At 34.0% G+C, this 27,392-nt stretch overlaps 1 protein-coding gene across 1 annotated transcript in view; it reads right to left on the bottom strand.

The window, feature by feature from the left end:
* Positions 1-27,392, bottom strand: part of ASZ1 (ankyrin repeat, SAM and basic leucine zipper domain containing 1) — a 62,238-nt gene that overhangs the window by 3,307 nt on the left and 31,539 nt on the right. Inside the window, exons 5-12 of the mRNA XM_063100085.1 lie at positions 19,871-19,982; positions 19,186-19,320; positions 17,104-17,228; positions 16,267-16,342; positions 15,226-15,282; positions 14,213-14,322; positions 1,016-1,121; positions 79-192 (exon numbers count right to left, since the gene is read on the bottom strand). Coding sequence (XP_062956155.1) covers positions 79-192; positions 1,016-1,121; positions 14,213-14,322; positions 15,226-15,282; positions 16,267-16,342; positions 17,104-17,228; positions 19,186-19,320; positions 19,871-19,982 — 835 coding nt within the window. The remainder of the gene's footprint in view (positions 1-78; positions 193-1,015; positions 1,122-14,212; positions 14,323-15,225; positions 15,283-16,266; positions 16,343-17,103; positions 17,229-19,185; positions 19,321-19,870; positions 19,983-27,392) is intronic.

The raw sequence follows: 27,392 nt of genomic DNA, 5'->3' as shown, positions 1-27,392 counted from the left end.
AATGCTTCACTGTCTAACTTCTTTTGCTGTAAACAATTTCCCTTAGTTTTTTTCACCTTTTTAATGTTAAATATTTACCTTTTGAATTAAGTCTTTTAGTTTGCAGACCTCTTCACTTAAATCTTCAACATTACTAACCAATTCTTCGCAAACTGAAGTAAAATTCCGGGGAGAAGCCCATTCTAGTACTATCTGTTAATATTTTTGAAAGTTACATTTTAAAGAATGGAGACAACATTCCACAACTTAATATCCACAAAGATTATAGAACATTCTTAAACATTAAATCATATAACTGAAAAGCATTTTTTATTTAGAAAAAACCCCAACATAAAAAATGTCAGGAATGTTATACAAATGGTCAAATCAGCTTGCTGAATATATTTCCTTGATATACTTTCTATATGGAGATCAATACTAGTATTAATAATATTAATGGTGAAAAAATCAATTCATGAAAGTTTTAAGAATGACATGATATCCACATTAGTGTTACATAAAAACTATAAGAAAACAAATGCACTTAAAAATTTTCACTGTAGACAAATAGCTAAATCCAAATAACATGAAAAACTCTATAAAGTAAGTTGCTTTTTCAGGTCACTTACACTTTCTCTATTTAAAATTTCCTTCATTAAAAAACGCTTTTATTGTTATGGTTATTTAATAACACTCAATACACTGTTTCGTTTCAACTTTCACTTGGGTCTCCTGTCACTTTATATTTTAAACAATTCAATCCCCTTTAAGAGCAAATGATAAGTTCAATACATGGAACAGTGTAATTTTTGGTCTGATTCACCTTCCTTTCCTTGAGGGCGAGAACACAATTTTTCTATTAATTAGTTTGTAGAAAAGTAATATTAAACAAATTGACTTATTTAGATCGTATATATTTTGTAGAAAAACTTCTATAATTTTACCAGATCAATACTGTTTACTGAATTATGAACTTATCTGGAATGTTCTTCAGCATTCATACTTTTTTTTTCACTTAATAACTTTTGTAGAATACCTTGTGAGAATTTACAGGTAACTCAGTAATGATATTCTGTACAGCTGTTATTAAATGGCCACACTGTTTGTTTAATTTCAGAAGAAAGTTGAGGAACTCATCACCACTAAAGGAAGGAAACAAACAGTGATTACTAATAAGAGCAATTTATTTCATTCTACTGGGCTACTCAAACTCTACTCATAAAATTAAGTAGATTCTTTCAAAAATATTTACAGAATAGCTAACATGTATTAAGCACTGAAATAGGCATTGAGTATAGAAGAAAAACAATTCTCCAATCTTGAGGATCTCAATGCTCAGAAAAAGATGCAGATACGCAATTATGATATTGTTATTCACAGGCACACATGAAGAAGGAAAACAAAAGAACCAATATTTGAGTACCTACTATATGAAGACACTGCATTAATCATTTTACATTTATTATTCTTTTAATTCACCCCAACAATCTGTAAGATAGATATATATAGACATACTACAAGATATAAGATAGATGTATATATACTATATAAGATAGATATACTATAAACTAGTATAAATTAGTTTATAGTTGAGAGATCTAAAACTGAAAATGAATTTAATATCACACGGTATGATGTGAAAAGGGAATTAGAAATACTTCATAGAGATGATACTTCAATTGAGTCTGGAACTGAAGAATAAGTCTGTCAGGTAGGTAAGAAAGGGGAGGGATTCTGGATGGAAGGAATAGAAGGTGCAAAATTATGGGGTAGTAGGTCACTAAGGTATAACTAAAGGACAAATTATGGGAAAATAGTAAGAGAAGATACTGGTTGTAACCATTTATTAAAGGAACTTTTGTGACATACTAAGAAATTGGATTTTTATCCTTTTGGTAATGTGAGTGACTACAGGATTTTAAATAGGAAAAGTAGAATATCAGATTTTTGTATGAGAATGTTTATTTGGGGAGTAGTGTGGATTAAAGGAGCACACACACACACACAAAAAACAAATAGAAAATTAGGAGACTAATAGAAAAATCCACCCAAGAGATGAAGGAAAGCTTAAACTGAGGATCTTACAGTGGCATGGCAGTCTTATGGGGTAGGAGGTAGGGTGGTGGTTTAAGAAACTTTCAGGAGAATAAATTGAAAACTTGGTGATGAATTGCATGTAAAAGGAAAAAAAGAATCTAGGATGATGCTCAGGTTTTTGGTTTCAATGGAAGGTGGTGCCACCAAGCAGAGAACTGAATTTGGGGGCAGGTTGTGGGGAAAGTAGTGGGATGCAGAGAAAACATTATGGCATAATAAAGAGCACAGACTCCTGAGTCAAGAATCAACCTGTGTTTGGATTCAGCATCACACATAGCCAAATTATCGTGTCTTTTCTACTGAGCTAACTACTTTCAGGCCCATTCCTGTCAGAATTACATACTTCATGCCCCAATGACATAAGTCCTAGCCCTGTGCCTTGCTTTGGCAAATAAAATATAACTAGAAGTGACTGCGTAACTTTTGAACAGAAGTTTAAAGAGCCACTGACTGGTTCTTACATCTCTCTTTCCCTTTGCCATGAAAGCAGCATGGTCCTAGATTGGGACTCTTCCTCAGCCTGTTCTCAGAATATCAAGGAGGAGAGTCACTGCAGCTGGCCCATGATATAGGTGATTAAGAAATAAACTTTGCTGTTATAAGTGAGTGAGATTTAGAAGTTATTTGTTACTGCAACATAAAACAGTATAAGTAGACTAAAACAACAATATTTTAAAAATGTGAAGTCAAGTATTGAGAAAAAATTTATACTTTAAGTAAAGGTACTGCAAATAAAGGTACTACGTGCTCATAGTAGAATTTCTGAAAAAATTAAAATCAACAATCTTACCACTCAAAGATAATGACCTCTCCTATTTTCTGCCAGAATATTTTCCTATAGTACATATTTATTTCCAGTATTTTTCCTATGGATATACACAGCTGACATTATACTTCACGTTCCATTTATACTATGCCTTTTATACTTATTATGAGTATCTTTCTTTTTTTTTTTTTTTTTTTTAATTTTTATTTTGTCGATATACATTGTGGCTGATTATTGCTCCCCATCACCAAAACCTCCCTCCCTTCTCCCTCCCCCCCAACAATGTCCTTTCTGTTTGCTTGTCGTATAAACTTCAAATAATTGTGGTTGTTATATCTTCTTCCCCCCCCGCCGGTTTGTGTGTGTGTGTGTGTGTGTGTGAATTTATATATTAATTTTTAGCTCCCACCAATAAGTGAGAACATGTGGTATTTCTCTTTCTGTGCCTGACTTGTTTCACTTAATATAATTCTCTCAAGGTCCATCCATGTTGTTGCAAATGGCAGTATTTCATTCGTTTTTATAGCTGAGTAGTATTCCATTGTGTAGATGTACCACATTTTCCGTATCCACTCATCCGATGATGGGCATTTGGGCTGGTTCCAACTCTTGGCTATTGTAAAGAGTGCTGCGATGAACATTGGGGAACAGGTATACCTTCGACTTGATGATTTCCATTCCTCTGGGTATATTCCCAACAGTGGGATAGCTGGGTCGTATGGTAGATCTATCTGCAATTGTTTGAGGAACCTCCATACCATTTTCCATAGAGGCTGCACCATTTTGCAGTCCCACCAACAATGGATGAGAGTTCCTTTTTCTCCGCAACCTCGCCAGCATTTATCGTTCAGAGTCTTTTGGATTTTAGCCATCCTAACTGGGGTTAGATGGTATCTCAATGTGGTTTTGATTTGCATTTCCCGGATGCTGAGTGATGTCGAGCATTTTTTCATATGTCTGTTGGCCATTTGTATATCTTCCTTAGAGAAATGCCTACTTAGCTCTTTTGCCCATTTTTTAATTGGGTTGCTTGTTTCTTTCTTGTAAAGTTGTTTGAGTTCCTTATATATTCTGGATATTAATCCTTTGTCAGATATATATTTTGCAAATATTTTCTCCCACTCTGTTGGTTGTCTTTTAACTCTTTTAATTTTTCCTTTTGCTGTGCAGAAGCTTTTTAGTTTGATATAATCCCATTTGTTTATTTTTCCTTTGGTTGCCCAAGCTTTTGGGGTCATATTCATGAAGTCTGTGCCCAGTCCTATTTCCTAAAGTGTTTCTCCTATGTTTTCTTTAAGAAGTTTTATTGTTTCAGGGTGTATATTTAAATCCTTAATCCATTTTGAGTTGATTTTAGTATACGGCGAGAGGTATGGATCTAGTTTCATTCTCCTGCATATGGATATCCAGTTGTCCCTGCACCATTTGCTGAAGAGGCAGTCCCTTCGCCACTGAATAGGCTTGGTGCCTTTGTCAAAGATCAGCTGACAGTAAGTGTGTAGGTTGATTTCTGGATCCTCTATTCTATTCCATTGGTCAGTGTGTCTGTTTTTATGCCAGTACCATACTGTTTTGGTTATTATAGCTTTGTAGTATAGCTTAAAGTCAGGTAGTGTTATGCCTCCAGCTTTATTTTTTTTGCTCAGCATTGCTTTGGCTATGCGTGGTCTTTTATTGTTCCATATAAATGTCTGGATAGTTTTTTCCATTTCTGAGAAAAATGTGTTTGGAATTTTGATGGGAATTGCATTGAATTTGTATATCACTTTGGGTAGTATGGACATTTTCACTATGTTGATTCTTCCAATCCAAGAGCATGGGATATCTTTCCATCTTCTTGTATCCTCTCTAATTTCTCTCAGCAGTGGTTTATAGTTCTCATTATAGAGATTTTTCACCTCCTTGGTTAACTCAATTCCTAAGTATTTTATTTTTTTGGTGGCTATTGTAAATGGGCAGGCTTTCTTGATTTCTCTTTCTGCATGTTCACTATTGGAGAAAAGAAATGCTACTGATTTTTGTGTGTTGATTTTGTATCCTGCTACTGTGCTGAAATCATTTATCAATTCCAGCAGTTTTTTTGTAGAGGTTTTAGGCTGTTCGATATATAGGATCATGTCATCTGCAAACAGGGACAGTTTGACTTCATCTTTTCCAATCTGAATGCCCTTTATTTCCTTCTCTTCTCTGATTGCTCTGGCTAGTACTTCCAACACTATGTTGAATAGGAGTGGTGAGAGTGGGCATCCTTGCTAGTTCCTGTTCTTAAAGGAAAAGCTTTCAGCTTTTCCCCATTCAGGATGATATTGGCTGTGGGTTTGGCATATATGGCTTTAATTATGTTGAGATACTTTCCCTCTATACCTAACTTATAGAGGGTCTTTGTCATGAATGAGTGCTGAACTTTATCAAATGCTTTTTCAGCATCTATAGAGATGATCATATGGTCCTTGTGTTTGAGTTTATTAATATGGTGTATCACATTTATTGATTTGCATATGTTGAACCAACCTTGCATCCCTGGGATGAATCCCACTTGATCGTGATGAATAATTTTACGTATGTGTTGCTGTATTCTGTTTGCTAGTAATTTAGTGAAGATTTTTGCATCTATATTCATCAAGGATATTGGCCTGTAGTTTTCTTTTTTCGTTATATCTTTACCTGGTTTTGGTATCAGGATGATGTTTGCTTCATAGAATGAGTTTGGGAGATTTGCGTCCGTTTCAATCTTTTGGAATAGTTTGTAAAGAATCGGTGTCAATTCCTGTTTGAATGTTTCGTAAAATTCTGCTGTGAATCCATCTGGTCCTGGGCTTTTCTTTGTTGGGAGCCTTCTGATAACAGCTTCAATCTCCTTTATTGTTATTGGTCTGTTCAAATTTTCTATGTCTTCACGGTTCAGTTTTGGGAGCTTGTGTGTGTCCAGAAATTTATCCATTTCCTCCAGATTTTCAAATTTGTTGGCTCATAGTTGTTTATAGTAGTCTTGAATGATTCCTTGTATTTCAGATGAATCAGTTGTAATATCGCCATTTTCATTTCTAATTTTTGTTATTTGAGTCTTCTCTCTTTTTTTTGTTAGCCATGCTAATGGTTTGTCAATTTTATTTATCTTTTCAAAAAACCAACTTTTTGATTCGTTGATCTTTTGAATTGTTTTTTGGTTTTCAATTTCATTCAGTTCTGCTCTGATCTTAATGATTTCTTTCTGTCTGCTAACTTTAGGTTTGGATTGTTCTTGTTTTTCTAGTTCTTTAAGGTGAAGTGTTAGGTTGTTCACTGGCCATCTTTCCATTCTTCTGAAGTGAGCGTTTAATGCGATAAATTTTCCCCTCAATACTGCTTTTGCAGTATCCCACTGGTTTTGGTATGATGTATCATTGTTTTCATTAGTTTCAATAAATTTTTTGATTTCCTGCTTGATTTCTTCTTGGACCCATATGTCATTAAGTAGAATGCTGTTTAATTTCCATGTGTTTGTAGAGTTTCCAGAGTTTCGTTTGTTATTAATTTCTAGTTTTAATCCATTGTGGTCTGAGAAGATACATGGGATAATTGCAATTTTTTTGAATTTATTGAGACTTGATTTGTGACCTAATATGTGATCTATCCTGGAGAATGATCCATGTGCTGATGAGAAAAATGAATATTCTGAGGTTGTTGGGTGGAATGTTCTGTAGATATCTGCCAATTCCAATTGGTCTAGAGTCTTGTTTAGATCTTGTGTTTCTCTACTGATTCTTTGCCTAGATGATCTGTCTAATATTGACAGTGGGGTGTTCAGGTCCCCTGCTATTATGGTATTAGTGTCTATTTCCTTCTTTAGGTCTAATAGAGTTTGTTTTATAAATCTGGCTGCTCCAACATTGGGTGCGTACATATTTATGATTGTTATGTCTTCTTGATGGATCAGTCCTTTTATCATTAAGTAGTGGCCCTCATTGTCTCTTTTTATGGTTTTTAGATTAAAGTCTATTTTGTCAGATATAAGAATAGCTACTCCAGCTCGTTTTTCTTTTCTGTTTGCATGGTAAATCTTTTTCCATCCTTTCACTCTTAGTCTGTGTGAATCTTTATGGGTGAGGTGGGTCTCTTGTAGGCAGCATATAGTTGGGTCCTCCTTTTTGATCCAGTCAGCCAGTCTGTGTCTTTTGATTGGGGAATTTAAACCTTTTACATTAAGAGTTGTTATTGAAAGGTGTTGATTTATTCCTAGCATTTTATTGGTTGTTTGGTTGTCTTAGGTTTCTTTTGTTCCTTGCTTTCTGATTTACTGTTTGTTTTCTGTGTTTGTTGGTTCCTTAGGTTGTAGATAGTGTTTTTGTTAGCTTGTTTTCTCTTCATGAATGCCATTTTTATTATACTAGCGGGTTTAGATTTTTCTTGGGTTTTTATGGCAGTGGTAGTTATTTTTCAGGAACCAAACCCAGTACTCCCTTGAGGATTTCTTGTAAGGGTGGTCTTGTGGTAGTGAACTCCCGCAGTTTTTGTTTGTCTGAGAAATATACTATTTGCCCCTCATTTCGGAAGGATAGCCTTGCAGGGTAGAGTATTCTTGGCTGGCAATCTTTGTCTTTTAGTATTTTGAAAATATCATCCCATTCCTTTCTAGGTTTTAGGGTTTGTGATGAAAAGTCTGATGTTAACCTGATTGGGACTCCCTTAAAGGTGATTTGACGCTTCTCTCTTGTAGCTTTTAAGATTCTCTCTTTGTCTCTGAGTTTTGCCAATTTGACTATGACATGTCTTAGAGAAGGTCTTTTTGGGTTGAATACATTTGGAGATCGTTGAGCTTCCTGGATCTGAAGATCTGTGATTTTTCCTATACCTGGGAAGTTTTCTGCCACTATTTTGTTGAATATGTTTTCAATGGAATCTCCATTTTCCTCCCCTTCTGGAATACCCATGACTCGGATATTTGAGCGCTTGAGGTTGTCTGATATCTCTCTCAGATTTTCTTCCATGTCCTTGATTCTTTTTTCTTTCTTTTTGTCTGCTTGTGTTATTTCAAACAGCCCATCTTCAAGTTCAGAGGTTCTCTCTTCAACTTCGACAAGCCTGCTGGTTAAACTCTCCGTTGTGTTTTTTATTTCGCTGAATAACTTCTTCAGTTCAGCAAGTTCTGCTACATTTTTTTTCAGGACATTGATTTCCTTGTATATTTCCTCTTTCAGATTCTGTATACTTTTCCTCATTTCATCATGATGTCTAGCTGAGTTTTCTTGTATCTCATTCAGTTTCCTTAGAATTATCACTCGAAATTCCTTGTCAGTCATTTCAAGGGCTTCTTGTTCTATAGGATCTAGAGTTTGAGATTTATTAACTTTTGGTGGTGTACTTTCTTGATTTTTTGTATTTCTGGTATCTTTTTTTTGGTGTTTATTCATTGTGGCCGGGGGTTTCACAGTCCACCGGTTTGAGACTAATGACTAACTAGGATGTTGCTGTGGTTGCCAATTTCGTATGGCTCCCTCCGTGACTGCTCTGTTGGCCTCTAGTGCCTTGTGTGTGTGGTTGCCTCGGGTCTTGGGCTTCTCCGGGGAGCCACCTTTCTGGTCAGCTTGGACTCTGCTGGGCTGGTGGATCACGTACCACAGGGTGTGTGATCTCTGTTGAGCTTTCACTTCCTGTGCAGGACTTCTCCCTGTTCCGTGTGCTCTGGCCCAGGCTGTTAGATCGTGCAGTGGCGACCCCACCGGGTGTGTGGTTTCTGTCGAGTCTCCGCGTCCCTGGCCGCACGTCTCCCCACTCTGTGCGCACTGTGCTGGGCTGGGGCGTGTCTTCTGCACCCCTCGTCTATCAGCTGGGCCTTCAAGACCCTGCTCGGCACCGCCTCGCCCAGGAAGTCTACCAGGTTTCTGCTGGGCACGGACAACCGGTCTCTCTGGGTGCCTTTGTAGCACTATGTAGATCTTTCTCGGGTCTTGTTCACCTTTGTATCCCCCCAGTATAAACCGAGTCTAGCGCCCACCTGCAGCCTGGTCTCCGGCAGGTTCAAGCAGACCTGGGAACTCTCCTACCACACTATTCCCATCCAGAAATTCGTTAGGCTTTTTTTCCAAACTGGTGGCCGCAGAGATGGTATCTGCCTCCCAGTAACGGGGAGTTTACCTGGGGCCGGAGTCCAGGGTATGGTGGAGTGACAGTCGGCCCGCCCGTACTTCCTTGCCCTCCCGACACTGGCCCGGGACGCCCCCCGCCACCAGCCCCGCCAGAGAACCGCGGAGGGATTAGGAGCGGAGGCCGGTCTGCAGGCTCCGGAAAGCCCGGCGCCAGGCCAGCAAGTGGGAGGGCTCAGTGATGGCCGAGCAGGGCGGAGCTGCCCGCACCTGGGAAAATGGAGGCAGCACCGGGCGGTGAGTGGCCTGGTGGTGCAGGCGGGAGCCGCGTGGGCATCCACCCCCCGAACAGAGCTGTGCCAGGGGTCACTCACAGTGCTGTGCCAGGTCGGGTGCTCGCTCTCTGTCTCTGGTTTGCCGCCTTTCCCAGTTCTCGGCCGCTGCCGCCTCGGGCTGTTCAGTCGCGGCGCGGCTCGGGTGCTCCCAGGAATCTTCTTTAATGCCGGCTTGAAACCTCGAATCCTGAATAGGGCAGCTGGCTGCCTTCAGCGCGGCCCCGGCCTCCGGGATCCTGGCTGCATCCACAGCAGCCCTGGCGCCGTGTTCCCTGTTTCCTGACTCGCTTTTGCAGCTAAGAAACAGTTCTTTTCCTGTTCCACACTTCAAAGCTGTTGCCTGTAAATGAGGCAGCCTCTCCTGCCGGGGGCAAAGTGGCGGTCACCCCCCACGACCGGTCAGCAGCAGCAGTCCTCCCTTAAGAGATGGCGAGAGGAAGTTCCACAAGTTTCCCGGCTGCCTGAGGCCCAGTGGCCACCTTTTCCACCTCAGCTACTCCGCGCCAGCCGCCGCAGCCGCCGCCATCTTGAAAAAGCCCCAACATTTTAAAATTGCATTCTTTAATTCTGCAAACATACTAAGGCAGAAAAAAGTAAATGCAGTGTGCATATGCATTCTTGTAACAGAGATTATTTTAGAAAAGTTGACACATATAAGAAAAGTATCTTAAATTAAATCAGTAGCTAAATTGTGGAAGTCACATTACAAGATTATAATCAATCAGTTCAACTTTTCCTCCTGTTAGTTTTCTTATGACTTAATGACTAATTTCTTCTTTAAAGAATGACTATGAACAAATGAGAAGTAAAACCTTTTCCATAACAGCATGTAAACAAAGTCTGTGATTTAATAACAAGGTCAAATTCCTGGAATATATGTCTGCCAGTTTTATTTTTAAAAAATTCAGAAGTTTTAATAAGTGAACCATTCAGGATTCTGCACATTCTTTATCTATTAAATCCCACAAAATAAATTCATACAGGCAATCTTGCCATCATACAAATAAGTTATATTAAAAAATTTAATTTGTAAGTCAGTCATGTAGAACTTAGAATATTCCTTCACAGAAACAATAATGAAAAAAAGTAAAGAAAATGAACAAAGACAATCAAGAAGGTTTGCTGATTTGAAGTCCTTACATCTGAAATCCTTCACAATGCATTTAAATATTTAAGAGCTATAATGTTATTATGAAACCATGATGAGCCATTATTTTGAGTACAGATCTACTTGTTATAAGGAGATAAATTAAGAAAAAGGAATGGGGAAATGGCAATTTTACTCTGGCAAATGTCTATAATTTAAGCTATATAATAAAGTTTTTAAGAAATCTGGATCAAATTATTCCCAGAAGACTTCTGTAAATTATAAAATGCTGTAGAAATCTATTGTTTATATGTTTAATTAATGTTTATGATAGTTGCAATGTTATTTTTAGATAGTCTATATTAGTGATGATATTACTGCCTTTGTGAGTATTACAGGATATTATAATTCACTAATTTATCCATTTATTTAACAAAGTTTGTCTATACAGTTATGTTCCAGGCAATGGAGAATACAGCTAATATATACATCAAGTTCCTCAGGTCATTCTGATAACTTAGCCAGGTATGTTATAACCTATATTTTATGCCCCAATTCTAGTATTTATACGAGGATAAATCATAGTTACAATCCCCAATATGTTAAAAATACATATGTAGAAATCAAGTCTCCACTGACATGTATGGTACTTATATCTTAGATATGTAATCTTTATAACATTATTTCTGGAGGAAAAAAAATCAACTTGGAATATGCTGAAATAAAAAAACAATACCTGTATTGTCAGTGAAAAAGTAAAATTGCTGCTATACTCTTAAATCAGCTAAAAAAAAATGAAAAATTTGAAAATAATATGAGGATTGTATTAAAAGTAACATTAGAGGATCTGAGGAAACAGAAAAATACTTGTGAAATTTCTTATAGGGAACTCATATACACTTTTAAGACCTCTAGAGGCAAAACATTTTATTTGTCTTCTGCACAGTTCTTATGATAATGGTTAGTTTCTGACCCACAATGAAACCAGGAGGAGGGGTAGAGAGTTTCCTAAGAATTAAAAGAACAAACCTAAAGAATGAGTTAAGAGAAGGTTACATAAGCAAAAGAGAATGAGTATGTAATTAACCTGACCAGGTGCAATGACAGGCAGAGGGTGAGGGAAAACTTATTTGGTGCACAAATCTCCAAAGAGGGAAGAGAGCCATTGTTAAAAAAAAGGAAAAGAAAATTTCATAGGCTGGTTATCAGGTGGTGCTGCTAAGTAGGAGAAGTTCACAATTACCTAGTTAGTGGAAGGAAAACAATTATTATAGGTCATTTAGGATTCCAAAATCTTGGTGTTTTTACTAAGGGGAATGTCTATATACAAAAGTATTTACAAAAATTATTTCACAATCATATAATCTAAAAGGCGGAAGAGGCCTTATAGGTTTTCTATTCTATCTTATGTTTAAATTCCTTCTATAAACAAAAACTTCAGATGTACGTATTATGTACAATGAAAATATTACCTTACTTATTCTGGACATTATATTACTCAACGCACTTTAAGAGTTCTAGCTTTTCATAGCTAGTCATGTAATACTGTTAACCTAAACTGAATTATCAACTAAAAGCCTTAGCGATTCTTCTAGTGTATTAAGTTAGGTCTTACTCATCCTATAGTAATGTAGTTAATTTTGGACTTTCCATGTATTCTTATTAAATTTAATCCTAAATTTTCGGGGATTTGCTTCAACCTATGAAACCTGATTTTCTAGATCTCCATTTAGCCATGAGTCACGTAGTACTGAGCCCTTGAAATCATACAAAGTATTTTATCTGACTATAATGGAATCAAAATAGAAACCAATAACAGAGACACAACAGGAAAATCTCTAAACATGTGGAAATTAAACAACTTACTTCTAAATAATCCATGGGTCAAAGAGGAAGTCCCCAGGAAAATAAAAATACACAAAGAAGTGAATGAAAATGACCACACGACATATCAAAAGTTGTGGAATGCAAGTAAAGCAGTGTTGAGAGGCAAATGTAAAAGGCTAAATGCTTACCTAAGAAAAAAGAAAATGTCTTAAGTAAATAATCTACCTCAAGAATCTAGAAAGAGGAAGAGCAAAATAAATTCAAAGCAAGTGAAAGAAAGATAACAATAAGGACAACAGTGGAAATCAATGAAACTACAAACATAAAATTAGTACAGCCATTATGGAAAACAGTATGGATGTTTCTCAAACAACTACAGGTAGAACTACCATACAATCCAGCAATCCCACTACTGGGTATACACCCAGATAAATGGAAATCATTATGTTGAAAGTATACCTGCACTCTCATGTTCATTGCAGCTCTATTTACTACAGCCGAGATATGACCAACCTAAATCTCCATCAATGTACAACTGGATTAAAAACAAATGTGTTATATATACACAATAGACTACTATTCAGCCATAAAAAGAAATGAAATTCTGCCATTTGCAGCAACATTGATGTGCTTGGAGAAAATTATGTTAAGTGAAACAAGCCAAGCACATAAAGAGAAATACCACATATCCTCACTCATAAGAGGGAGGGAAGGAAGGAGGGAGGAAGGAAGAAAGAAAACAACCATAATGATACATTGAACTTACAGAAGGGGAGAACACATCTGTGGTCACTAGAGGTGGGAAAAGGGAGGGGGGTTAGGGAGAAACTGGGTAATGGACACAAAATATAATTATGATTTGTAACGATGAACAGGCTAATAATACTAATTTGTCATCACATATTATACACAAACACTGACAGTCAACTCTGTACCTCATAAATATGTATAATCAATTATGTTTCAAGTGTAAAAAATAAAATCAGAAATTCAGCAATGTCGCTAAAACAAACAAAACAATAGAGAAAAGTTACTAAACTAAACCATGTTCTTTGAAAAATATTGATAAGCCTCTATCAAGACTAACAGATAAAAAGAGAGAAGATAGAAATCAGTATCATGAATGAAATGGAACATTACAACAGATCCCACAGCCATCAAAAGGATAAGCTTGTAAGTTTGACCATTAGAAGAAATGAACGAAGTCTCTGACAAGCACTAATTATCAAAACACAGACAAGATAAAATAGATGTTAACTTGAACAGTCTTATAATCATTAAAGAAATTGAATTTGTAATTAAAAAGCTCCCCCCCTCCCCAAAATATCAAGGCCCAGATGGTTTCACTGGAAAATTCTACAAAATGTTTAAAGAAGAATTAACACCAATTTTACATAATCTCTTTCGGAAAATAGAAGAGGAGGGAAGACTTACAAACTCATTTTGTGAGGCCAATATTACCCTGATACCAAAGATAGACAAAGCACAAAAAAGAAACCTACAGAGCAATACGTCTCATAAACTTAGATGCGAAAATACTTAGTAAAATACTGGCAAATCAAATCCAACAATGCATTAATCCAACAATTAATCCCAATATAAGATTAATCCTGGGTATGCAAACCTGGTTCAATAATTAAAAATCCAACAATATAATCTATCAAGTCAACAGGCTAAAGAAAAAAATCATATGATCATATCATTTGGCATAGAAGCATTTGACAAAATTCAACAACCATTCATGATAAAAACTCCCAGAAAAATAGAAACAGAGCAGAATTTCCTCATATAGTTTAACTTAGCAAGATGCAATGAAAAAATAAAACAAAAAATTTTCTCTGTGCACTAGCAAGAAGATTCACTGTTTTGCTTGTTGGTAAAATGACTATAAAAATTGACTTTATAAAGTGCATCTCTTTTCAGAACATAGTATATTACAAAATCTATTTCCATGGGAAAATGACAGAATCAAGTAAAATGACTCAGACATTATAAAATTAAACTAAAAAAAAAAAAAAAAAAAAAAAAAGCTGGTTTTAAACCTGTAAGTTAATTTTACCTGATTTCCAACTTTGCCACTTCAGGTAACTCTCCAAATTTTATTTCTTCTACCTCTAGTTCTTTAAGAGCAGCCAGAATTTTCTGCTGATCTTTACCAGTAATTCCATTCTAAGTGGAAATAATATTAAGGTGCAGTGAAATAGTTATACTTGAATAACTTAATATTCAAAATTACTAAAGGAGTTTTCTACTTGATGAATTCACATCTTTAAAAAATAGAAAAATATTGGAAAAATAAGAAATATACTAAAAAACACAGTTTGCTTGTAACTATGATTGACAAGATTAGTTACATCATTAAAATATTTAGATATATAGTGACTATAGTCAATTTTTTTGCAATATGTAGCAATTGTGATGAATTCTGAAAACAAATTACTAGATTTTAATACTTAATCTTTCAAAAAACACAGTAAAACAAATTTTCCTTTAAAATATTATTTAAAATATCAGTGATAAGTGAGAATTAAAGCCCTTTTAAAATTTGTATTCTATCTTTAGTATTAAATTTTCTCTCCTGGATTTAGCTAAATAGTATATTTATTTTGATTTTTAGTGATACTGAAGATTTCAATGTGCAATGTGTTCATGCAGCAAGATCACTGTTTGTTAGCTATCCTAACATATCAAAGTATCTCTAATACTTTGAGCAGCTATTTTTGAATTGTTAATAATACTAGATGGCAAAATAATATGTCTTGATTGCTTTGAGAACCCAGCAAAAGGCATTACTTGGAAGAAACATGTTCATACCCACATACATAAAAAAAACCACCACTTACTTCTAAGACTTTTACAAGTCACATTTGAAAATGACAATTTTAAGAAAAAACACCCACAACTCTAACATAAGATTTTAGACATAGTTATCCATAATCACATCTAATCAAGAACCTAACAAAAGATCAATCACGGTTTGTAGCGCTAATATTTTAAAAACAGAACATAAAAGAATATGCAATTTAAAAAACATAAAAGAGTATATCTGGAGTTTTTGAAATTGATGCAAACCTTTGTAAACTCATCTTTCCTCATGGTCAAAAGCTGTCTTAAAGTTATATCCCTTTCCTGTAGAAAAGGGAAAAAAACACCACTTTTCAATATAAGTAAAATAGCAGAAGGGGAAGTAGAGAAGTGTATATAAGATAGTTATATGCTCCACTCCTGAACAACTTCCAACATTATAGAGGGGATAGAGTATGTAGATACAGAACTACACTAATTGGGTAGATAGCAATGAGTATCACAAAACCTATGTTCACCTAAAAAAATATAAATAAAGCTAGTTTTCCAGATTCAAAGAAAATTTCTGCCATTCATATTTGCTTACGGAAAAAGAAAAGCAGTTCTATAAGATTTGACAGAAATTATATTTTATGAGTATTTAAAATTTCTGACTGAATCACATTAAACCATCAATAACACGTATTTTTACTCTAGATTTCTTTAAACAGGAAGAAATTTCAAGATTGTACTGAATAAACAACTCTGAAATGCCTGAACAGAATGTGCATACTCCTAACGGGAGACTCTCTTAAGAAATATGATACTGCTTCAGCATCCCCATCTAGCTGAGAAAATTGTCACGTACTCAAATCCCATAATGTATGCTTAAAGCATCTAGATAGTGTTTGGTATATGATAACTTTACACTAGGCATTATCATCTTTATTAAAAAAAAAGACATATTTAGGTAGCATACTTCAGTTAATACTCATTGGAGCAAGAATGCAATACCAGGTTTCTCTGGTTTAAAATCATGCTTCTCATATTCCATACAGGAAGATCAGCAACTGCAAAAACAAACTAAGAACTTAGGTGTATACAGAGGCATTAAGCAGTTGGTAAAAGCTGTTTAATCCAGTCAGATTTTAATTTATGTAAATTTCCAGAATAATAAATTTTTGAAATGCTTATTATGAGTTTGGATGCACTTCAGATTATGGAGAAAAGTGAATTGGCACTAATTCATAGGCAGGCTTATGAATTAATGTTATGTTAAACAACAAAGAAACATATACATAACTTACTGTAGAATATATGAAATCTTACCTTTAATACATCTGTCATATGTTCAAGTCCAAGACCATGTAAAAATATTTCCAGATCTCCAAATGCTGTATATGAACTATACATATTTATAGCAATATCAATTTTAGAGCAGACTATAAATGCACAAACAATACACAGATAGTTATATTTCAGAGAGAGTGAAAATAAGAATGAGTAAGAATGAATCCATGTAGAATATATTTGCAAATTTACACACCGGACCTATACTACATCAAAGGAATGACCAACGTTTCTTAAGTGAAGATATAAGAGACACAATGATGATGGAAAAATATAGCTCATCTTTCCTAAGAATGAAAATATTTGCCAATATGTATTTTTGTGAAATTTCTACATAAAAATCTCCTTAATCACAATATGTAAAAATTAAATAACAACTTTATATGGGGTAAGTAGACAATGGTTTGTGGTCATGTACTAATAACAGTGTTGAGGGAAAAAAATATTTTTAATTTTAACTTATAAAATTACAAATGTGCTGAAAAGAATTAGAAAGTAAGGTCTGGTATTGTTTTGGATACTAACATAATCTCAGAAGACTTTGGAAAGAAATTCTACTGTTGGTATTTTATTTAAAGTTTACATTTTAAGTCAAAGTTATCAGGAGTGTTAGTACATAAAAATAAATAAAAATTTTCTGAAATTCTGGAGAACAAAGCACTTACAATCCAGACATTTCTAAGTGACATTTAAAAATGCCTGTAAAAGTTTAAAATAGCACATATTAAGTCACCACATTTAGTACAAGTAATAAAAACATACACAATTTTTACTTATTTATAGGTATTCTGTTGAACTAAAACATATTACTATTACCTAAATATGCGATCTTTTTCTTTATCAGAATCTGTTTTCAATAGTTTACAAATAGTCTCTTCTTTACTTAGTTGTTGAAGCGTTCCTTCCAATGGATTTAAAGTCAAAGAAAGAAAGTTGAAGATCTGAAAAAAGTTAACAAGCCATTCAAACATAGTTAACATTATTATATACTATTACTTACACTTACAAGAAACTGAACATATAATTTTACATCTAGAAAGGAAATTTTAGCAAGGTGAGAGGGACAGAATTTTCACAACTTACTACCCTGAGAATAACTTTTATAAAATCGAGTAAATACGTCCTTGACCTGAAATAATCAGAAAAGAAAAAGAAGTCCATCTAATTCAAAGTAATAAAGATTAAAGGCAGATAGTAATTAATAATATTTTCAGTAAGATATAAAACTAAAAATTTAATTTTGATAAATGACTCAGAAAGATAAGGTACTAAGGTAATACTTTAAATTTATTGCTCAGTGAAGAGGAAGTAATAAGCATGACTAAATGTATACAAATCCCAACTGTATACCTGAAAGAGATGTGGTGAAATTCCTTAGTTTTAAAATCTAACATCTTAGGAAGTAAATGTATGTCATGTAATCAGCCAAAATAACAAGATCAGATCTCATTTCAAGAAATCGTTTATGATTCAAAATAACCTTTGATGTTTGTAAATTTCTTATTGTGTGAAAGTTGGTGTCATCTACCTTAAATTTAATAATGCAGTAAACTAAATTTAAGTTTTCAAATTTTCAAAGCTTGGAAGAAAAATGGTAAATTTCTTTTTGAAGTTTTGCAGGGCTTTCTTTAATGATTAACATTTACTCCAGAATAATTTTGGAAATGTATTTTATTTGTAAAATGATAGGTATGTTTATTAAACTGCTTAAAAAATTAGAGGAAGTTATTTTACATGCAATAAAAGTGGCATGATCTGATGATCACATGATAGAATCTTTAAATTTCAGAAGCTTTAAAATTCAGAAACTCATTGTTACAAACTTTTGAACTAAATAACTAAGTTTTATAACTGTACTGTATTTGACCTTTGCCTAGAAATTACAGACCTCTAGGGCCGGCCCTGTGGCTCACTCGGGAGAGTGCAGCACTGGTAGTGCTGAGGCTGCGGGTTTGGATCCTATATAGGGATGGCCGGTACATGGTGCAGACAACACCACGCTGAGGGTTGCGATCCCCTTACCGGTCAGAAAAAAAAAAAAGAAAGAAAGAAATTACAGACCTCTGACTAAAGCTTTATTCTTCTGAGCTCAAGTGTTAATCAATAAAATAATTTAATGTACGGCAAATATTTATTACCAAGTTTAACATCTAAATAACAGCAGATCATATATCCAAGTACGTTATCATTTTATCAAATACTTTGTCACTCAAATGGGAGTAAGTGTTGCTTAAAGTATTTAATTTTAAAATTGTCTAATATCTATTAATTAAAATCACAAAACAATGTTTTAATTACATGTTCAAATTTTGACATTTTACTAGTTTTCTCAATAATTAATTTTTGAAAATCTGGACCAGTTTGAAATGTTTAATTAGTCTATTACAATTTTATTTGTAGGGCCAGAATAAGACTCATTCTCCTTTTATACAGCTTTTAAATTACACATTATAAACACCTCTTATTTAGTAGAAGATGCATACTCTAGCAAAAAGAAGTTTTCATTACCTGACCGGAGGAAAAAATACACATTTAAACATTTAATGATAGCCAGGTACAATATTATTACACTTGTGAATTCTAACAAAATACAAGTTGTGCACACCTAATCTGAAATGCGGAAATCCTCCAAAATTGAAACTTTTTGACCACTGACATGATGCTCAAAGGAAATTTTCATTGGAGCATTTCCACTTTGGATTTTTGGATTAGGGATACTCAACAGGTGTGTATTCTGCAAATATTCTGAAATCCAAAACACCTCTGGTCTTGAGCATTTCAGATAAGGGACACTCAACCTGCATTTCAGATAAGGAACACTCAATGTATAACACAGAAGTTCTACAAATGATAATATGACATGCCAAAGAAAAATTAGTTTAATATATAGAAGGATACCTCGAGATGTTTATTTCTTTTTGCAATTTCACTTGGTGTCTTTCCATCTTTGGTTTGTAGCATTTTATTAGCTCCAAGTTCAAGCAACTTCAAAACTACATTTTTATGACCCTGACGTGCTGCCCATGTTAAAGCCTGTAAGTGGGTGAAAAAGAAGATTGTTTAATAAGGAGTGCATATGAGGCAGACGGAAAAAGTTTCAACAGTATTTATGGCACAATAAAAAAGAGAACATAACTAATTAATGAAATGATGTAATCTCTTAATTTCACAATATAATGTAAACATATTTCTGAAGCTGTAATTACAAAGCAGACTACACTGCTCTCTGATTTTATAAAACTAAACAATGTTTTACATGGTTAAGTGATGTTATGCAATAAAATGATTTATCCGCCAATCACTGAAGTGTCTTCTACAAGAAAGAATTCTTATGTGTATTCTAGAATTAAAGGTTTGTTGTGTGTTATAACTTCTTTTGTCAGAAGTGAGGACTAAGAAAAAATCAGATAATTTGTTTTTTTCTATTTCAGCTGTTGCTTTTTGTTTTCACCAAATAGTAATTATATCCCTGTCCGTCTGTAATTATTACTTCTTAAAACTCTTCTTATAGATTACTGATAGAAATAATAAGACATCAATGTATTAGAAATAAAAAAAGAAACATTGTAAAAGTGTTTCTCACAGTATAACCATTCTCATCCTGGGTATTAACTTCTGCTCCATGAGCAACAAGGAGAGCAATAACCTGAGGGTGACCATCTCGTGCTGCATACATGATGGGAGTCATAAGCCTCCTAAAAAGGAGGAAGAAAAGAAGAATTTGTGTTAATGCTGCCATTAATAACTACTCTATCTCATTAATGTAACCATACGCAATACTGTCAGTACTGCTTTAAAAACAAAGAAAAATAAATGAAAACGTTTAATAAATCAGGCAATTTAAAAATCCAATCTCCAAACAAATAAGTAAATGTGAAGGAGGTGACCATTTTAAAGTACTGAATGCTTACACAGCACCCTCTAGTGAAGACACGTATTAAAAAAAAAATCACTAAACCACACTTTCTAATTCATCTAGAAAATCATCAGAGTACCCATACTATGCTTATGCTGGGAATATAGTGATGAGTGACAAAATACTAAATACATACTACATTTTATTTAGGAGATCGCTGAAATAAAAATGAAATTTAAAAACTTTAATGTATTCTATTATGATTTTACCACAGTTTGAGACTGAAATAATTTTATCCTGACTTGGAGGCTTACTCTAATTAAGAGATCAGTCCAATAGCTTAACCTGCTGAATATTCTCTGAGAGTATTTTCTGGGGGAATACAGTGGTTTCTCTCTAGTTTATCATTTTCCAAAACTAGAGATTCAATCCTTCTACTGGAAGTTAGTCAGCTTCTAGACCTATTCCAAAGGACATCAGTTTCTATCAGTTCTACCTGGGCTGAACTTAACATCACGGTCTATTTTAAAGACGATCTAAGATTCTGGACCCAATCTTCCTGAACTTTCCCCAATATCTGATTTATGCACAGAGATCTTCAAAAAAGAACAACAAATCAAATCATTTTGGAATTCTATATTTTAATCACACTAAAAATGTTTGTGTTGGTTATTCACACTATGTATAATCTTTCTCTATGAGGTTTGTTAGCATAAGGTATATCCTGAATCTGATCATTTCACACTAATGTCTTCATTAGCATAAAATGACTCATACATTTATCTGTTTCTCCTATTTCCTACTATATTACAATTTGAATGCTGTATTTGAAATTATACGCTAAGGTAGTTGTAAAACATTGCCTCTTCTACCTTGAATATCTCCTACATAATGGCTTCATTAGATAGATGATCTTTACTCAGTGAAGACTGGATTTCCTGGATAACTTAAGCAAACATAAAAAAAAAATAAGACAGAAAAAATATTTGAGTAAACTAAGCATTCAAATTTTTCACTCTCAATCAGACCTTTTGATGTTTCTCCTCCACTCCACTTTCCTCCACAATAGCCCAAATCTGCTCCTCTTATTCTTCCCTGTTTCATGAATCCACCATTTGTCACACTACTTAGTCAGGCCCAAGAGTAGGCATCATTTATGACTCTTCCTTATCACTTCAAGTCATTAGCAGGTCCTACTGGCTCTATTTTCATAATATATCCTGCATCTAACCATTTCTCATCACCTTTTTAGCCGCTGCAGTAGTCCAAGCCATCATCACTTTCTCTGACCTATATTATTGCAATAACCTCATAACTGATCTCCATGCTTCCATTCTTGGCCACTCACACTGTGTTCTCTTTGAAAATGCCAGTTCCTCCCTTTTCAGGAACTGTGCAAGTGCTCTTCTCTCCACCTTTCCCCAGACCTTCATATTGCTCACTCCTTCATCTTGTTCAGATCCTTATCAAGAGAACATCAATAAAACTGACAAACTTCTAGCCAGACTGACCAGGATAAAAGCAGAGAAGACACAAATTCCAGTATCAGGAACAAGAGAGATGGCATCAGTATAGATTCCCTAGATGTTAAAAGTGTAAGGAAATATTATAAACAAATTTGTGCCAAAAAATTAAACAATTTAAACAAAATAGACAAATTTCTCAAAAGACAAACTACCAAGGTTCACTCAAGAAGAAAAGAATAATCTGAATAACCCTAGATTTATACAAAAAATTTAATTAGTAATTAAAAAACCTTCCCACAAAGAAAATAACAGGCCCAGAAGGCTTCACTGGTAAATCCTACCAAACGGTAAATGAAAAAACATAATACAATTCTACACAAACTTTTCCAGTAAATTGAAAAGGAGAGAATGCTTCTTAACTCATTCTATGAGGCAAAAATTACTCTAATACCAAAACCAGAGAGAGACATTACAAGGAAAGAAAACTACAGACCAATAATTTTCATTGAACAGACACTCTTAAGTTCTGAACAAATTTTGGTAAACAGAATCCTAAACCAAATGAAAATGTTAATACATCATGACCAAGTGCAATTATCCTAGGAATGAAAGACTGGTTTGACTTTTCAAAAATCAATATAACACACCATACCGACAAACTAAAAAAGTGCAATAAAACAAGGAAAAAGAAAAAGGTAGGCATTCAGATTAAAAAAGCAAAACTGTCTATTCACACACAGCATGATCTTTCTATGTAGAAAACTTGATGGAATCTACACAAAAGTACTAGAACTAATAAATGAATTTGCAAGGTTACAGTATACAACAGCAAACCAATTGTGTTTCTATATACTGGCAATGAACAACATGAAATTGAAATTAATGAAACAATACCATTTATAATAGTGAAAATATGAAAACAGGGAAATCTATTCTTGTTTATTAGAAATGTACCTAATATCTGCATATACACACAACCACACACACACAGTGATATATCTATATATATTGTCTCATTAATAATTTGGATCCAGAAGTCTCTAGTTTACCCACAAGTCTTCAGATCTTCATTAGAAGAAGAAATATAGTATAGTGGTTACAAGTACAGGTGCTGGACTCAAAACGTCTGATTTCAAATTTTAGCTCTATTACTAGTTGTGACCTTGAGCAAATTACTGTCCATACCTCACTTTATCCATCCATAAACTGGGGATAATAATAGTACATAATTCAAAAAGTTGTTATTAATTATGTAATACATGTGAACTGCCTCACACATAAATGTTATCATTCAATCATTCAAAGAACACTTATTGAGCATTTACATGTGTCACATACTAGTCGGTGTGTCAGAGGTGCAGCAATATAAAAACCAAGTCACTGCCAACATGAAATCAACATTCAGGTAAGCTGTCACTACTGCTGCTGTTGCTGATCCAACTACAGAACAAATATAGATCAAAGATGGCTGAACATGAAGATGTTTTACACAAACTAGAAGTTTTATGACTTCTGTTATAACACTAGTATGTATCAGCAGTTTACAAAGATTTGACAAATTAGAAGACTACCAAAATCCTGTGTTTTCATGTCATAAAATATTTTCAGCTTTAAATATTTTTCTGATTTTTCTTTAATGTTGGCATAATCTCTCATTTCATTTATGTATTGTTAAGAACTCAGAATAACATACATTTTCCATCCTGAGTAGAACAGAGTGATCTAAACAAACTTACCAAAACTCAGTAAGTCTTTCCTATATAGTTATATACTTATTTAGTTCGATTACTTTGTCCTCTACCCAGAATAACAGGTGTTTATTTTATAACTAAGTAAAAACTGTTAGAGTACCTTTTCAATTTACTAATTATATTATTCAATGCACCTATATCCTTACTCATTTAACATATATTAGACCTACCTAATAAGAGATATGTGTTGAAATTTCCTGCTATAATTGTATTTTCACCAATAGTTTTTAATTAATGATTTAGGGGCCATGTAGTCTACTGTATGCAGATTTATGCTTGTTATATTTTCATTTATTTTGCCTTGTATCATAACACAAAATTCTCCTTTATTCTGTTGACTGCATTTAATATTAATGATCTCTGATATTAATATTGACAATCCTTTCTTTTGGTTTATATTTACCTTTAAAGGGTCTTTCAGTTTTTCTTCAACTGTTCTTGTGAATAAGATTTAGTTTTACTTTTTGTTTTTTTAAGCCAGTATCTCAGTTTCTTTCTGTTAGTTGATAAATTCAGTCCATTCACATTTAGTGTAATGACTAGTATACTTGATAGTATTTCTTTTTTTCTGTTTCTGCTGGTTTGTTACTCATTGCATTTTCCCCTTTAAAATCTGATGACTCTACTTTTCCTTTTTTTAAAAAAAGAATTCCATTAAGCATTATTATCTTTCTCTGTTCTCTTAGTAAAACAGATATCTCTATTATATGTAAGCAAGATAAAATCTTTTCCACAAACTTTTTGAAGTTCCCTCGTATTTCTCTTAATGAGATTGTGGTTTCCTCCACTACCATGCTCTACTTCTCCGCTACTTCTCTAATAGAATAAGGTCTTTAGCAAACTCTTATTTTACTCTCTCCTTTAGATGCCCCCACAACTCTCTGCAAACCATAGCTCTGGGGTTTTGTTGTCATAGTTTAGTACTATCAGAATTTTACCTACAGTTTGTCTTATCTGTTTCCAGAATCCTTATTTAGCACTTGTATTTCACATTCCTAGACAGTCTAATATTATCCATTAAAACACACATGCATCAAGGCTCGTCACTCTTCACTGCTTCCTCTTCTTTCCATCTTCCCTCTTCATGAGGTCTCCATTTTGGTTCATTTTTTGTTTGGTTAGAGTCTTTTCTCAAGTATTTTCCTCAAATGAAGTACTTGGGTAATGTACTTTGAGTTCTTTAATATCACTGAACATCTTTCACCCTCACAGGCAAATGACAGCTTGGCTAAGAATAACATTTTTAGGCTGGAGACCTTTGTCTCAGTCTATAATACAATTTCACTCTTTTCTAGTTTTAGTTATTGCAGATGAAAAGTCTGATGCTACTCTGGTCTTTTATTGTAATTGACAAATAGTAACTGTATATATTTATGGTGTACAGTGTGATGTTTTCATACATGTTTACATTGTAGAATAATTAAATCAAGCTAATTAAAACCATCGCCTCACATACTTACCATTTTTGGGGGGTGAAAATATTTTAAATCTATTCTTTTTATCAGCTATGAAATAGTGCATTATTATTTATTTTAGTTGCCATTCTGTGCGATAGATCACTAAAGCTTATTTCTCATAAATGAAATTTTGTACCCTTTGATCAACATTTCCCCTTGCCCCATCCACCCTCTTCCCTCATACTCTGATCCTTTTATTTTCCTTTGTTAAAAACTTAATTCTGCCTGGGAGTTTACATAAATTTCTCCTTTCTCCTAGAGTTCACACAGTTTAACAAAATATATGCATAGGTATGTGTCTTTTTTCCTCACCAGTCCAAACTAGAACTCAGTAACTATTTCAACACACAGTCTTTTTCAGAAATACTCTTCATAGTGTTGTGAAAAACTCTTCATAGATTTTTTTTAATTCAGGAACTATTTTCCCCCCTAGAACATGTTTATTATTACCAATTTTCCATATGTTCCTTCCATATGTTCCAATTTTTCAAAATTTCTGAATTTTGAATTCAAATATGTTTTTTTTAAAAGTTCCAAGATATCTTCTACATGCTGCATTTACATCACCTTATGTACTGTTAATTTTCAATTCAGGTTTTCACCTCTTTCAGCAACTTTACTGTATTAAGCAAATGTTTTAATTGCCAATTCTGGCTCTACTTTACTCTTTTGCTTAAGGGCCCAGGTCTAACTGGTGAAATATTCTTATTAGTAGAAACCCTTACAGACTTTGAAAGTCAATGAACTTTCTTTTGCAGTGGTCTATAGTTTAAGGGCAGGCTATTGGCTCCCGCCAGAAGTACCTAAAGAATTTTCTCTGCTTTTCTATCTCCAAGTCTTTAGGAATCTGGAGACCTAAGACACTCATGCAGGTTCAGCTTCTCCCAGGTCTACAGATCTCCTAATGGAAGAGACCAGCTGCTTTTATGGGACCAGTTGCTCTCCATCTGGGCTCAACCATGAGCTCTCCAAATGACTTCCGTCACCTGGGGAAAGGAGTTTGTCCATTTTGCAGGGATGAAAACAACTCCCTGAGACCTCATCAGCACTCAGTTGCCTTAAGTTCAACTTGAGACTCAGGAAAGGCAAGTAAGTAGCTTAGAGTTGAAAACAAAGAGTAAGAGAATCACGTTTCTGTGGACAGGTTCCCAGATCTCCTGGTGGGAAATCAAAGGCCTCTACCAATCCAACATACATACATCTACATTTTCATCTACATCCATATTTTCATTTGTGTGGTCTTATATTTTTTTAATATTTACATATTTGAGCAAAAATAAATAAATAAATAAATAAATAAATAAATAAATAAATAAATAAATATTTTGAGCCATAGGAAGTTATGTGGGTGTGAGGTTAGAATACAGCATTTTTTATTCCTTCAATTAGCTACCCAGATCCCAAGCATCAAAACGATGATACATTTTCTTCCTGCTAATTTGAAATGCGACATTAATCATATATGATAACTTCATATATTCTTGGATTTTGTCCTAAATTTTCTTTTCTGTATTACTTCTAGGGGTCAGTAATAAACAGCCTTACACTAATACTACACTGTTATTAATTACTGTGATATATTTTAAATATAAGGTTAATTCTATATTATTCCTTAACAATACATATTGATTTTTTAAAATTACTTAATTCATACATATGTACATTTTCCTTAGAACACTACAGAGAGCTAAATGTTCCATAATCCTGGTCCCTTCCTTACCTTACCAGAGGTAATCACTAACAGTTGGGAATCTTTCCAGATCTTAGCGAACAACAACAACAAAAACAAATTTCACATACATATATACACAACAAAAAATATGGCATTCAAAAATATAAATGATATACTGTTTATTCAATGTTTTGATTTGTCAATAAACGAACTTAAGCTCTTATTTTCCCTCTGAGAAAATTACCTCTGTGCTTTGTCTAAATCACACAAGTTTTGATATTAAGGATTTAATTGTGGTTCAGTTCTAAGTTTTACCAGTTCTATTTTAATTTCTTCTTTAACCCAGAAATTATTAGGATGTGTAAGTCTTAACACCCAAATTCATGCATTAGGGAGGCTTCTGGTTGTTGAATTCTTAATTTTTTACACTGTGGTCAGGGAAGTGTTCTATGAGATATCACTTTTAAAAAAGGAATTTGTTCAAGCTTCCTTTGTGGTCTACGACATGACCATATTTTGAAAACAATCCAAGTGTATCTGCAAAGAATCCATGCTTGTAAATTATGTTAAAGTCAGAATTCCAGATAAGTTTCAATTAGATATACTTGTTAAATGTGTTATTTGAAAATTCTATATCTTTACAGTTGTCTAATCTGTTTTTCTAAAGAGACTTTTATTCAAGTCTTTGAATATGATTGTGATTTTCCATTACTTTTTAAAGTTCTACCAGTTTTTGTTTTACATATTTTTAAACCATATATAAAAAAACCATTTTGTTTAATTGTTGCTTCTATCAATATCACTTCCTCTTTGTTCCCTTAAATAATTTTTGCCTTGAATTTCACCTACTACCCCCAGAAGTTTTGTTGTCTTGGTATCTACCAGGTATAAATCCTTGCTAAA

The sequence above is a fragment of the Cynocephalus volans genome, chromosome 6 (assembly GCF_027409185.1).
Source record: "Cynocephalus volans isolate mCynVol1 chromosome 6, mCynVol1.pri, whole genome shotgun sequence".
In the NCBI taxonomy this organism is placed as follows: domain Eukaryota; kingdom Metazoa; phylum Chordata; class Mammalia; order Dermoptera; family Cynocephalidae; genus Cynocephalus; species Cynocephalus volans.
This window is presented reverse-complemented; position numbering and strand designations above follow the sequence as displayed.